This window comes from Epinephelus lanceolatus, chromosome 24 (assembly GCF_041903045.1).
Source record: "Epinephelus lanceolatus isolate andai-2023 chromosome 24, ASM4190304v1, whole genome shotgun sequence".
NCBI lineage: Eukaryota > Metazoa > Chordata > Actinopteri > Perciformes > Serranidae > Epinephelus > Epinephelus lanceolatus.
The window spans coordinates 7,486,328-7,501,613 of record NC_135757.1 but is presented as its reverse complement, the minus strand read 5'-3'; the positions used below and the strand labels follow the sequence as shown (position 1 = coordinate 7,501,613).

The following is a 15,286-nucleotide window of genomic DNA, read 5'->3' as shown; positions in this document are numbered from 1 at the left end:
GACATGCTGCAGTCACAGTTAAAGGACAACACCACCTAAATTAAGATTTTTCTGCTGGTTATTCTGCAGATAATTAGTCATGAGGCAGTGTTACGTCACATATAATACCAGATAAATACACATTAAAAAAGCACCCACATACACCAATCAAGTGAGGTGAATGACTTTGATTATTTTGTTTTCAGTGCATTGTTCTGCTGGGAAACCTTTGGTTCTGGCACGTTGGGACTGAAAATTACAGACCTCGAAATTGATGGCAGTAATTGTTTGACACGCTCATTAACTACAGAGAGAGAAAAAAGAATAAAACTACACTGACGGCACAGCCTGAGGGACAAGATTGTGTGCGGAAGTGATTCACAGTGAGTCTTCCACTGATGCAACTCCAACTCGGTCAGTTTCTACCATGCAGATTTTTTTTTTTTACGCACAAGTTCTGACTTATAGAGACGTGTATCTATACTAAAGTTATCCCATCTGACGTAAGGCAAAGTTAGTACTTTAAAGTGCGTCACAATGCAGAGGAATGTGGGGTTCGGTCTCTCGGATCTGTCAGAGGATCAGGATCAAGCAGAGTCTCATCCCGAGGGAGCAGCTGGGAGAGCAGGACCGACCTGCACCAACCGGACCGGCCCCAAATCCTGGTCCGTGGTCGTGCTGTCAGTGCTGGGCTCTGCGGTAGCTGTGGCTGCTGTTGGCTGTGTCTGCGCCCTCATATACCCGATACTCAAAGGTAAAGTGAGCACACAAAATGGCGAGATCGGCCAATAGAAGCATTGTATCATGGTATGTAATCAATATGTAGATATCAGCTCATGGAATGAAGTACAATACTCTACAGTAGGGGAGACTGGGGTCGGTTGGCACAGTTTTCACTAGGGATGTTCTCATTGCTATTGCCACTGAAGATTCCGAATAATATTAACTGTAATATAAATATTGACATTGTTTTTAAACTTTCAAAATAGTTTTAATCTTCAGAATGCAGTGACACTTTCAAATCGTAACTTTACAGTGCCAACCAACAGATCTTATTTTTTTTTACTTCTAATACTATAAAATTGAAATGTTATCCTCACCAGCTCAGTTTTAGTAAGTTTTCCAACTTTTGCCAAGAGGGAACTTTAGATATTGGTCCCTAGATTATGTTCACCCAGTTTCATGCAGATCGCTCAAACTTCCTAGGAAGAGATCCATTTTAATTGTTTTTAAAAAAATTCGAAATGGCGGAAAATCTATATAAGCGGAAGTTATGGGTTGTGTGTGTGTCTGTGCAAAGTTTCATGTCTCTATGAGATATGCCCATTCAAAGTTTGCAATTTCAATGGGTTGCTATAGCGCCCCCCTTTGGCCAATTGATGTAATATTGCTTCATTCACATCCTCCCATGACCCTCTACCACTGTGCCAAGTTTCACATGGATTGACCAAGTCAGTGAGGAGAAAAACATGGAACACACACACAGACAGAGTTTTCGTCATTATAGTAAGATATTGTGTAAAATCTAATTTGAAAGGTTCACTGTGTTCCGTCAAGTCAGTTTGACCACATTTTTGTGACTTTCAGGCCTAAAGCACTGCCGTAGTGAACAAAACAGGAAGAAGACATCAGGCCCAGTCTTTCAGAAGTAATCTGATTGGATTTCAGATATCGGTTGGATCAAATCTTGAAAACGGGTTGTTCATAAGGGAAAAAAAGTATTTTGTCCCCATAGAATAATCCCCAAAATAGCTGTCAATACTTATATATCACTTGATCTATAAAAGGTGACCCCTCACTGGCTATTCTACCTGCTCTTTACATAGCCAGCAGCAGCCTACATTGTGATATGTGGTCCCATTCAAAGCACTGATTCTCCAGATTTGGTAATCTTGAAAAGTTTGTATCTGGATCAGAGTGATCCAATCCAATGTTGCTTTGAAAAGCCGGCACAAAAATAAGATGGATCAGCTGATTCTGGACAGCAAAACGTGGATTTCCAAATCCAATCAGATCCAAAATGACATAAAATGTACCTCGACTGCAACGTGAGACTGAACGTTCATTTTGACATTGGAAAGAGAAGTTCGGCAAAATAGTCTTTACTCGTACGGTACCAGTTTAGCCTCCCCACCCTATGTCTCATGAAGACTGTGAGGTGAGGTTGACAGATCCAGAAGATAATAAGTGGACGTTGAGCAAATCATGTTGTCAAACTAATCTTGTCAGTGGTGATACCGATTCCTTGTGACTGTTTCAGAGCTGCGGGCAGAGAGAGTGACGGGAGAGGATGGGGCTGAACACAGGATGTTGGGTGAGTATCAATATGTGCATGAGATCTGTATTTGTCAAAGCTACATTTCTATAGAGGGATAACTGCAAATCATCCCAACAACCCCCTTTCCCCTTCCTTGAAAGTCAATAAAGTAGAAAAATAAGGGGACCCCAAACAGTGCCATGAGTGCAGGGTTGCATATTCAAGTCTATGTAACGTCCCCAAAATATAAGTAATGTGTGTGTGTGTGTGTGTAGGTTTCTGGAGTATCCTGGTGCTGTCACTAATAGCAGGGTGTATCTGCTGTGCCTTCTCATGGACTCTCACCTACCTGGACTCATACCAGCCCGGCCTGGCGTCAGGAACACTTCTGACTCTGGCCCACCTCAGGTAACACACCGAGTCACAGTGTGCTTCAACCTCACAGAAAGCAGGTGATGACTTCAACATCTGTGTATGTGTGTTTTCCTCCAGAGGTGTATCCAGCCATCGTCTCCACATTGGTTATGGTGTCGCTGTCCTTAATGGCGTCATGGGGATGCTCACTGTCATCTGGAGCCTTACCTGACACCCAGATACGCCCTCGGTAGAAGTGCTACTGGGACGTTCTCCACTATGAAATTCAAATAAAAGGTTGTCATGGAAGGTTTGATATTAAGTATTTGTAGGACTTGTTTTCTATCAACAGCTAGTTTAAAAAGGGCTGTGGTTGTGTATGATTCAGATGTCTCCTAAAAGTTTCTGGGGCCAGATGTATATAAGATACGTGTGCCTTTTCCTTTAAGAACACTGGTATTCATAAAGGACGAATGTGCGGTGAGAATGTGCGCATCTCACACAGACGTCAGACCAGGCATACACACAGTTCTCAAGAGATAGCATTGTTTGTTTTCCACTTAAAGTTATGTTCACTGAGAAAGATGTGTCCTGTCTGTGATGCAATAAAGATATTTGTTTCTCAACATAATGTAACGTGAAGTTATTCCAGCACGTATACGTTTCACGAATAGTTTGTTGAGTTATTTTGGCCAGGATTGTCGTAGTCCGTTAAACCTACAAGTATGAAATTTGGTAGACATATGTAACGTGCCGAGATGTGCAAAAAGGCCTCTTGGAGCCATATTCTAAACCCAACAGGAAGTTGGCCATTTTGACTTAAATGTGTCATTTTGAAAATGTTTGGCCATTTCCAGGGGTGGTACCTCAACAAACTCCTCCTAGAGAGTTGATCCGATTGACGAGGCATCCTAGTAGTAACCTTGACACTCTTTAAAACACTAAAGTTTTTTTCTCTTAATCCAAGCCCCTTTGGACCAGACCAAGACCAAATATCTAGACTGGTCAAACCTGGACTAGATTAACACAGAGACTATAAACACAGTTCAAAACAGTCAGGCAAACCTTTACCAGAGCACAGTCGGGTAGTTGACTCTTGCAGCCAGTTGATGGCACTATTCTTTAACTGCAGCAGACTCACCAAGGAGCTTAACTTTACACCACTTTCCTTAGTTTATTATTGATTTAATACGTTTGAGAGAGTGTATTGAGAGTCTATGTTTGATGTGATTTAGGACCAAACTTTTTATCAGGCCACAGTGCAGACAGATATACTTTTTTGAGAGTTTCATTATTGGTAAAATTTTAAAACATAAGTATAATGAAACTTTTTCGGTTTTATCTGCGTGGAGTCATTGTTAGATTAGTGGTTCCCAGCCTCAGGGGAGCACTGCAAGCGGTCACAAGACCAATCTGAGGGATTATTAGAGGACAGAGAAGCAGAGAAAATATTTCTTCCTAACCATTATGTCAGTCAAAACAAATCCAAGTCACAAGTCAGGTAAGACAAGCCCAAGTCATGGCTTGAGTCAGTCGAGGCAAGTCGAAGTGAAGTCTCAAGTCAACAGAGAAAAGTTTCACGATAGGTCTCGAATCAGTCGAGACAAGTCCAAGTCACGTCTTGAGTCAAGTATCGAGTTCACTGAGAGAAGTTTAGGTCAAGTCTCAAGTCAGTCAAGACAAGTCAGAGACATGTCAAAGTTATTTCTCAATCAGTTGTAACAAGTTCAGGTTAAGTCTTGAGTCTGTCAAGATAAATTTAAGTATCAAGTTAAGAGAGACAAGTCCAAGTCTTGTCTTAATTCAGCAAAGATGAGTTTCAAGACAAATCTTTAATCAATCAAGACGAGTCCAAGTCAAATTTCAGGTTAAAAGAGACAAATGCAGGTTGGGTCTCAAGTCAGCTGAGAAACATTTCAAGACAGTTCTCATTTCAGTCAAGACAAGTCCAAGCCAAGGTTCGAGTTAACAGAGACATTTTAAAGTTCAAGTTAGGCCTCGAGTCAGTCAAGACACTTAAGAGATATGTCAAAGTCAAGTCTCAAATCAGCTGTAGTAATGGAGACAAATCCAAGACTAGTCTTAGGCTAGCTGGGACAAGTTTCAAGACTAGGCAGGGCAGCACATTCATACAGAGAAAACTCAAAGTGCTTTACGTAATGAGGTCTGAAAAATACATCTAAGAGATATTAAAGTGCATAAAAGACACAGATAGGAAGAATAAGAGTGTAACAGTTTAGTGTAAATTCAATTAAAAGGCAATCATGAAAGTCATAATCATGACCTGTTACTGAAAAAAGAAAACATTTAACAATAGATGTTTTTTTTGTTTATTTAAAGATACAGCATGATTAGAAAATAAAAAAGGAACAGTGAAAATACACACCCATACATTATATTCACATCACCATCACAATACACCTTCTAGAAAAATAACAAATCACACACATTTTTTCATGTACGATCAGTTCTAAAAAACAGTACAAAGAATTTAACGGAAATCTGGAATGAACAGACATAAAGACACAATATACAGGGGAGAGGTAAGACAGGCGGCCATCCTCTGACCGAAGTATGGTCTCAAACAGCAAAATGCCTGCGGTGCATAAATATCTAAAAAGATCTGTGAGGTTCTGTCGAGTTTTAATACAGTCTTTAGTCGTACAATTTGTGCGTACGGATCACATGACATGACATTTATTAACGATAATTAAAACTCTTTGTTTGAAAAGTATTAGTCATGCGTAAATCAACAGAGACAAGTCCAAGCTAAGTCTTAAGTCAGTCAAAACAAATCCAAGTCACAAGTCAGGTAAGACAAGTCCAAGTCAAGTCTTGAGTCAGTCGAGACAAGTCCAAGTCAAGTGTCAAGTCAGCAGAGAAAAGTTTCAACATAGGTCCCAAATGAGTCAAGAAAAGTATAAGTGATGCTTAAGTCAACAGAAACAAGCCCAAGTTAAGTCTTAAGTCAGTCAAAAACAAATCCAAGTCACAAGTCAGGTAAGACAAGTCCAAGTCAAGTGTCAAGTCAGCAGAGAAAAGTTTCGAGACAAGTCCTGAATCAGTCAAGAAAAGTATAAGTCATGCGCAAGTCAAGAGAGACAAATTCCAGTTAAGTCTTAAATCAGTCAAAACAAATCCAAGTCACAAGTCAGGTAAGACAAGTTCAAGTCAAGTCCCAAGTCAGCGGAGAACAGTGAAGACAAGTCAAAAGACAAGTCCAGAATCAGTCAAGAAAAGTATAAGTCATGCGTAAGTCAACAGAAACAAGCCCAAGTTAAGTCTTAAGTCAGTCAAAAACAAATCCAAGTCAAGTGTCAAGTCAGCAGAGAAAAGTTTCAACATAGGTCATAAATCAGTAAATCCAAATTAAGTCTTAAGTCAGTCAAAACAAATCCAAGTCACAAGTCAGGTAAGACAAGGCCAAGCCAAGTCAAGTCAGTCGAGACAAGTTAAGTCTTAAGTCAGTCAAAACAAATCCAAGTCACAAGTCAGGTAAGACAAGGCCAAGCCAAGTCGAGTCAGTCGAGACAAGTCCAAGTCAAGTCTCAAGTCAGCAGAGAAAAATTTCCAGAATCAAGTCCAGAATCAGTCAAGGAAAGTACAAGTCATGTGCAAGTCAACAGACAAGTCCAAGTTAAGTCTTACAATTTGTGCGTACGGATCACAAGACACATAAATTATTTTTACAATAATTCAAGATATTTGTTTGTTGACATAAAAAGGGATTTGAAAACATGTATTTGCAGAACATGAACACGAGGCACCTGTTTGTGTGACTAATCTGTATAACAAAATCTTTGTTAAACCAGTGCTACAGTTGCAAAGCTGCTAATCCAACACTGTTATGAATAGCTTGTATTTATATAAAGTTACACACGAGCTAGCTTAGTTTACTTAAGTGCGTGTGTGGAAGACGTGTTTTCTACTGCAGGTATTTGTAGTTTCTATGTGCCCATATTTGTATTATTTCTTCAAAATTAATTAGCTGATGATAACTAGGTCATCACTTTTTATCCATAAAAGATGGTTATGTTCTATAATTGTCTTATAGTCAACAAATCCCATGTGCAGGGCCGAATCAGCAGCAATCCACTAACAAATATTGTATGTGCCATACAGCTCTATTGTTGTCACAACAATATCAAACATGTGATGCAGGTAAACAGTTTAACATTTCAAGCCTCAACAGCAGTGTTTCATTTTCATTCATTTCAGATACATATTGATAAACCTGTTACCAATACTCATTAGTACCAATACCTGTCATTTTTTTAATACTCTAAGCTTCTTTTGACATTTTTGATTGAAGCTTCAAATGATTGGTATCGCGATATTTTTGTGTGGCGATATATCGTCACACAGTGCTAAGTATTTATTTTCTTAATATATAAATTATGTGTGCCTCCCTTTGTGTCCAGCAGGTGGGAGAGAAGACAGTTTTTGACCATTTATTTTCAAGGCTAATCACCAACAGATATGAACTGAAGCTGAATATTTCATTAGATTAAAACATGTTGTGGAGTTATTGGAAATGTTTGGATCATGAGTCTGAAATAATCCTACGCAGTCACCACTGGAATCTAATTCTACTGTTAGTATAACGTAATAACGTTATTGTAGCCTAATCTGTATCAGCAGCTGTGCAGCGTTCGAATGTCAACGTTATGAATAAAGCTTTGAACTATTCAGCAAAGCCCTGAGTGCAATACACGATCTACACAATTATAAATATAAACATATCTTTTTGGCTGGTGTCAGCTATAACACAGTAGTAGCAGTGCTATTAAGGCAACATTCCTTATGTCTCTGTACATAAAGTCTAAGGAACCACCAACATTTGTAACATCATGATGTACAGTATCTATCAGTTCTTTTTAAAGGTGCACTCATCTTTTTTTTCACACTATAAAGACTTAAGTGAAACAAGACGTTCATACGTGTGAACCTTTGAAGAATTGTCTCCCATCTGTGCCGCTCTTTTTGCTCCTTGATTTGCATATACTTCAAATTTTCTGTCGTTCAGTCTTAGTGCTCTCATCAGGGGTTTTTCGGTCATACAAAACGTTCGTACAGCTACAAGTGTTTCAGTCTGTGTAGACAAAGCTACAGCCGCTGAGCTCACTCACCTATCGTCTAATCAATATCTGTTATTGTGTCCTCTCTATCGGAGCTGGAGTTCCCGAATTGAGGAGAGTCTGAGTTGTTTCTGCTGGGCTGTTATCGCTGACCTCCTCCTCCTCCTCCTCCTCTTGCTGCTTGGAGCGCCTCCTGTAGGCCAATTTGAAAATTCCAGCAAAGAGGAAGATGCCAGAAATGACAGCAAAGTAGCCGCCGTAGATGAGGAACTGCAGGAGGAAACAAATCAACGATCAATAATAAATAATAATAATAAAAATAATCAAATACACTGCAGGAGTGAGACAGTGTGTGTTATCACAGAGCTCGATGTTCCTCCTCACCTGAGCGAAGACATCAAGGCCGAGGCCGGCTGAATCCACCACCACCACAGTGAGGAGGGTCTGCAGCAGCAGGGCGATGAAGGTGTTCACTCCAAATACCAAGGCGTAGCGCTGCATGTTGAGACTGGCTGCAATCTGATATCTGAAGGGTCAGGGAGCAGACATCAGAAAATATGTGAGGAGGGTCAAGATCTGCAGCACAGTGTAAATGAAGGGCTGTTAGACACACTGGTGGCCAAAATATTACAGCTGAAATACGACACACTGGTAGAACTTGACCGACATCCAAACCCACCCGGACTAAAGGAGAAACAGAGGGTTGAGAGCCAGAACGAAAGAAAAACAGACCCAGCAGCTATTTGTTTAAGCTTGTGTTGGTCTTTGTTGGGGTTTTGATTCAACAGTGTTCCCACACTTTTCAATCCAGATTGTATTCAAACACCAGAAGAGGAATGTGGCTCTAACTGAGGACCTCATGTCTCATGTTTAGACATTAGAATCAATTGTTGTTGCAATCTTGTTTCCCCCTTTCCCTCTTCCTTTTTCTCTTTCAAGTTGTCTGAGATCATTGACAAACAAATGTTACAAAGCTTATTCCGTCCTAAATATATCCTGAAGCACTGCCAGTCTGTCCATCACTTTTGTAATTGACAGAAACTGTTTAAAAAACGTTACAGCTGTCACTCTGCAGTTACACCTCCAAAACACTAGTCTGCGGTGGAGGTTTCTGTGAAGTGCTGTTAAGTTTAGTTGATTCAAAACACACTCAAACACCCATTAAACATGGCTTAATAGAGACAATTTCAAACACAAGACAACACTTGTCTTTATCTGGAAACATTTTCCCCACAAATACAACATGCTAACATTATTAGCACAAACCTATGGAATTTTATATTGTATAAATTAGCCCAGCAGCTAGCGGACTTTTCCTCTTCTCATATAAAACCAGGGACAACTGCAACATGTGACAAAGGTAACGCAGACAATTTAGCTCCATTACAACTCACAAAGTTCACCGACATACCAACTGTCCTGTACTAAACACGTTTGCCAAACAAATACAACATGCTAACGTTATTAGCACAAGCCTATAGCATTTTACATTGTATTAATTAGCCTAGTGACGACCTCTGCTCATACAGTATGAAGCCAGACAGGAGGTCTGCGTCATCGGGACACATAGTTACAATTCTGGGGAGGTACACGTACGGCGAAGGCTCTACCTCGACACACTATTAAATTCTCCATTTTTTGCATTTGGAATCAAATTGCGTACTTCCATTAGTACACTTCAATGTAGTACACTATGTACACTACGTACTTCTTGTGTGGTGCACTAATTTCAACAGCAGTGGCTTTTTTTAACTGCCTCTTCTTTGTCGCCTTCTTTTTAAAGGGTGGTGGAGCATTATCGCCAACATTTGACTGTTATCATCACCCACCCCCATTAAAATGGGCTGCCGTAGCTAGGAGCAAGTTAGCTAGCTAGCGAATACTAACACCAACTAGCAAGCTAACGTTAGCATTCGCAGTATTGTTCACAGTAGAAGCCATTACAGACCCAACAAACAATACCGACAGCTTCTATCTGACAACATTATTGGTCTCTAGTGTAAAAAATGTGTAACTAACATGAAAATTGCAAACGCGCAGTGGAGCATTATCGCCAACATTTGACCGCTATCTTCACCCACACATAAACCAAATTTAGGCCACAACATCAGCAATGATTAAAGTGGGCTGCTCTAGCTAGCAGCAAGTTAGCTAGCTTGCAAATGCTAACGTTAACTAGCAAGCTAACGTTAGCATTCGCATTATTTTTCGCAGTACAAGCCATTACAGACCGAACAAACATTACTGACAGCTTCTAGTCGACAACAGCGTTTAATACTTAGCACGCTTGTGTTTAGTACACAATTTGAGACACGCTGAATAAGGTAGTGAGACTTAAGACCAGCCATTACTGTTGAGGTTCAAAATTTAGAGGAAAAGGCACCACAGATGTACAAAGCAAACTTCAGTTGACAAAATGTTAAAACACTTTTTTATTTGGTGTATTAGCCACACAAATTTGCAATTGGAGACTGTAAGTCTCACTTTAGGCCTACACAATGACAAAAGCATTCATGCTCCTTCCTGCACGATACTTTTAAATAACCTGCAGTGTGCGACACGCCATTATTTTTTATAAATCTTACAGTGTGTGCGTTTTTGAAATGAGCAAGAGAAGAATAACTTAAGTTTCTTCTTCTATGCAGGATGCAACCCTACTTTAAAATCAGTCAGGATTTTGAAACTGTAGTCTGAGCCTGGCCTAACACGAGTCATCTTGATGTGCACTAGTCTTTCACTGGTCCACCAAACACGAGCAGCGCCGAGAGAAAGCAGAAAGCCAAAAGCCAAACTTCATATAACCAAGATAAACCACATTTGCCTAAAGTCTGACATTGTACTTACGTAGCCACGGTGATGAGCAGCATGTATGTGGCTCTGAAGAGAACGTATGAGCTGTAACACACCCATATGTTCCTCATTGTGTCCATGACAAACACACATGCAGCCATGAGTAGGGAGAAGAGAAACAGAGCCAGCTCCCCCCACACTGCCCAGCATACAGGCAGGTAACCCACCAGCAGCGCTGCCAGGGCCCCTGAGGATCAGCACAACACAGACACACAAGTGCATCACTAAATTAAAAAAAAAATAAATAAATTTTACATCTAAAACAAAAGGCCACAGATTATTTTAAACCTGACAGTGGCACCCCTTACCTAGCAGTGTGGACAGTGTCTCTACATAGCCGTTGTAGATTTCATAGTCCTGCGATGGACGAACGTTCTCCCATAGCGCTTGGGCGTAGTTGATGACCTGGAAGTAGCCGCAGGTGGCCAGAGCCCACCACAGCGACCAGGCCAGGAGGGACTGACATCTGTAGCACTTCAGGAAGTCATCAAGCAGTATCTTTAACACCTCCACAACACCACTGCTATGCTTTCCTGTGTCAGAGGTGCTGGGTATCTGCATGGAGAGTGAAGGCGTGACTGAATGTATCTCTTTATACAAATACACTTTTAATGGATGAATTCCTATCAGGTGTGACCTGAACACTCACTGTAGGGGCGTCCTGGCTGTTTGGAGGCAACCTGGCCGTTGAATCTTCAGCCTTCTCCAACAGTGCTGTGCTGCTGCGTGGCCTCTCCTCCACTGCTTCTGCACTCTTATGGAAGAACAAGCTCCTCTTGGGCATGGGTAGAAACCAGGGTGCAACAAAGGCCACGGCGGCTGACGACAGCGTGATAATGACGAGGTGGACCAGCTGAGCTTTGGCCAAAGAAAGCAGGAGCTGTCCCATCAGAGATCCAGCAGCTGATCCAAACAGAGTGATGCTGCGGCAGTAACCTGTCACTCTCTGGTAGTGTGCAGGCTCCACCACGCTGTAGATGTAGGAGTAGTAGGCCACCTCCGAGGCTGTGGCCAGCCCGAAGAAAAACTCCAGGAGCTGCATGGCCACCGTGCCCTGTGCCTTCAGCAACATAACATAGGTCACTACTAAACTGGTGGCCTGCAAGAGCAATACAGGCTTATAGCGGAGGTAGTCAGTGATCAGGAAGACGGGGAAGAGCAAGGCCAGATAGGAATATGTCCAGACTGGATAGATTTCATTAACAACCTGCAGGTAAGAGATAACATTTACAGAAATAAGATTTCATTCCAGAAGATCTAAACAACCAGCACAGTTTCAAGGTGGACATCCAAGATGAGTGTCACCAATTCAGTATCTGACCAAATGTCTCCACTTCTGTTCCTGAGTTATAGCTTGGAATAACAGCCAGAAAAGAGTTTTTGCACAACATTGTGATGTCACAGTGAAGTTGACCTTTGACCTATTGGATATAAAATGTCATCACTTCATCAGTTCATCCTATTAAGACATTTGTGTGAAATTTTGTCACAATTAGTGTATGAACTCTTGAGTTATGGCCAAATATAGGTTTTGCCGTGTCACAGTGACCTTGACCTTTGAGCACCGACATCTAATCACTTCATTCTTGAGTACAAGTGGTTGTTTGTGTCAAATTTGAGGAAATCCCCTAAGGCGTTCTCACATTCATGAGAATGTGACAGACGTGAGGTTACAGTGACCTTGACCACCTAAATCTAATCAATTCATCCTTGAGTCTAAGTTGACATTTGTGCCAAATTTAAAGCAAATCCCTCAAGGTCTTCTTGCTATCATGAGAATGAGACGAACGCAAGGACACAGTAACCTTGACCACCCACATCTAATCACTTCATCCTTGAGTCTAAGTGGATGTTTTTGCCAAATTTGAAGCAAACCCTTCAAGACCTTCTTGCATTCATGAGAACGAGACAGATGTGAGATCACAGATTGCTTTGACCTTAGACTAAGAAAATCTAATCATTTGAGTCCAACTGAATGTTTGTGGCAAATTAGAAGAAATCCCCTCAAGGCCTTCTCACATTTATGAGAATGAAACGGACGTGAGGACACAGTGACCCCTGACCTTGAATTTTTGGACGTTTGCGGGGCTCTAAATGACAAGACAGCTAATTTCCACTTCCTGCGTAAGAACGTGCTGACATTTATTTGTCATTTCCCTGAGCAGCGAAGAACTGGATCACATGCACATCTATAGATTTTACATTCTTGTTTGAAAGTCATTTGTATAGATGCACAACCTCCATGACCCAAGCACACTTCCCTGTGGCACAACATAAATGCATGTGGCAATGGACATCCTGACAACTTCCCAGTAATAGAACTCAAAGCATTTCAGTGTAACAGAGTCAAAGCTGAGTAACTGTAGTTTCTAAAGTGTTTAGAACAGGATCAGAAGCCATTTTCTAAGTGAAGACATAATGCACTGACTTCCTGTCTATTTGTGGATGATGTAATATCTTCAGCCGGTTATGGCATTTCCTAAAACTGCTCTGACTGGCAGTGAGGTCTTGAAATAGTCTGTCTAATTTTCCAATACTTTAGATATAAACCAATGTCATTCAGGGCAAAAAAATATTTATCACTGCTTCTTGGTGAAAGATTTTTGTAAGCCAGCTTAGATCTTGATGGAGGTAATTATTTCAGGATTAACCAGAAATTTTTCCAGTTTTTCCTGAGGGATAATCCTGTCTGGGGCAAGTGTGATTGAGTTTGTCGTTGGGGCTATTCTGACTAAACAACAGGACTGAGCCATTAGAACACATCCAGTTGTATTATTAAGCAACCGTCAACACATCAAGATTGTCACATCACATTAAGCGAGCCTTAGAACGACCCAGTGCATGTAAACCATGATAAATCCCATGTACATGCTAACTGACATGTTGACGAGAGACAGCAGTACAAAGGCAGACCAAAATGATGAGGAAACATGCCAAGTGTGAGGAATGTGTGTCAATGCACACCAGCTCTGGCACAAACAGCTATTGCAGAGGTGTACCAAGAAACAAGAAATTCCACCTCATGGTTGTATGCCTCCATTAACGTCAAGTGCAGTTACAGTTTACATCCATGTCTAGACTCATAAGTAGCCATGACAGAGTTCGAGAGTTGGTCGGATGCTGAATTGAAAACAGTAGAATGATCAGACAGGTAAAGTGAATAACCTTGATTATTTTGTTCTAATACATTGTTCTGCTGGGAAACCTTTGGTTCTGGCATTCATGCGGATATCACCTGACATGTTCTATCCACTCAAACACCTTTGCAGGACAAACACAAAGACCTCAAAGCATCAACCTGGCCTCCAAAGTCCCCAGATCCCAATCTGAATGAGCATCTGTGGCACGTCTGATCCAAGGAGGCTCCACCTTGGATTAGGGGTACATCTGGGGTACCGGCACATCACAAGAATCCTTGAGCAGATTGGGACCTGGGAAATTTAGACGCCAGGTTGACACCTTGAGCTTTTTGTCACGCTCCAAAGGACATTTCTACACAGTTTCTGCAGTGTGGCATGGTGCTTTTTTTGTGCTGGGGGGCCACTGCCAATGGGGAGTACTGTTGCCATGACGAGGGGTTGGTCTGCAACGGTGTTGGAGAGGGTGGAACATGTCAGGTGGTATCCACATGCCAAAGGAGACAGAGACAGAACCAAAGGTTTCCCAGCAGAACAATCTAAGTTACTCACTTCACCTGTAAGTGGTTTAATGTTTTGGCTGATCCGTGTATATGAGAGTATACCCACTTCCTCGTCTGCAACCTGAACATCTACCTTGCAGCACACCCACCAGGTTTTTCAAAGTAAGACTTATGACTATTGTAATCAAAACTAAAAACTTCTTGCCTCTCATCGCTTTAACATAAGAAGTGATGCAAGCTCCTGTAAGCAGCCGCTCAGCCAGTAGCCTTTAGCCCTGCGTGCTAACTCACCTGAGTCTCCGTCAGGTTCTTGTCCGGTCCCATCAGGTAGGCGGTGAGGAAAGGCTCCGACGGCCGCAAGTTGGAGAAGAAGCCGCTCACACAGAGGAGGAGAGTGGGGTCCAGTAGAGACATGTTGAACCCGCAGGCATGACCTCCACACGTTGCTTTCTGACAACGAAATGCTTCTTCTCTGGTGCTGCCTATGCTGATATCTGGGGTGTTAAGACTCAGATACACTACTGCCCCCAGGTGGTCAGAATGTGGAACAGCAGCAGAGGAGTGGGAACTTGTTTTACCTTGATGGCAGAGATGTTGTGTGGTTTATGCACCTCAGTTTATGTATATACTGCCTTGGAACCAGACGGATCTGAGAGCTATGGCCTTCATAATCCACAACCCTGAATCTTTTGATGATATTATAGATTGTTGATGGTGAAATCCCTAAATTCTTTGCAATGGGTCATAGAGAAAGGTCGTTCTCAAACTGCTTGCCTGCACAGTTTTTCAAAAAGCGACCATCCTTTCTTGTGAACACCTGAGCCTTTTGAAGATGAATGAAGATGATGAAGACAGTAAAGTGTTTGACACTGACTGTACCCATGGATGTGCACCCAGAATCGAGTCAAATAAACTGACCCGATTGCCACTGCCATCACTGGGCTGTTGTCAAGAACGACCTGGCCCAGCATCGTCCCAAACTCGGCACATTGGAAGCAATAAGTCAGTGAGTCAGTAGTTAATGAAGCCAAGAATCAGCCAAATTAACTGGCCAGATTCTGGCTGTGGACACTGCCTTCACCAGGGTGGCGTAAGTTTGACAGTTGCCGCTTTCAAGAGCTGTGGGAA

The 15,286-nt window shown here is 41.7% G+C and overlaps 2 protein-coding genes across 2 annotated transcripts; one reads left to right on the top strand and one right to left on the bottom strand.

Annotated features, from left to right (window-relative positions):
• The first annotated feature begins 374 nt into the window (after positions 1–374).
• arl6ip6 (ADP-ribosylation factor-like 6 interacting protein 6) lies at positions 375–3,212 on the top strand. The gene is made up of 4 exons (XM_033616181.2): positions 375–733; positions 2,240–2,293; positions 2,512–2,644; positions 2,729–3,212. The coding sequence occupies exons 1-4, from the start codon at positions 517–519 to the stop codon at positions 2,820–2,822; spliced, it is 498 nt and encodes a 165-aa protein (XP_033472072.1). The 5' UTR covers positions 375–516; the 3' UTR covers positions 2,823–3,212.
• A 3,752-nt stretch (positions 3,213–6,964) lies between these two features.
• Positions 6,965–14,654, bottom strand: slc19a2 (solute carrier family 19 member 2). The gene is made up of 6 exons (XM_033616325.2): positions 14,450–14,654; positions 11,168–11,725; positions 10,827–11,073; positions 10,513–10,705; positions 8,053–8,194; positions 6,965–7,938 (listed from the first exon to the last, which is right to left on the bottom strand). The coding sequence occupies exons 1-6, from the start codon at positions 14,570–14,572 to the stop codon at positions 7,741–7,743; spliced, it is 1,461 nt and encodes a 486-aa protein (XP_033472216.1). The 5' UTR covers positions 14,573–14,654; the 3' UTR covers positions 6,965–7,740.
• Between the last annotated feature and the right edge of the window lie 632 nt (positions 14,655–15,286).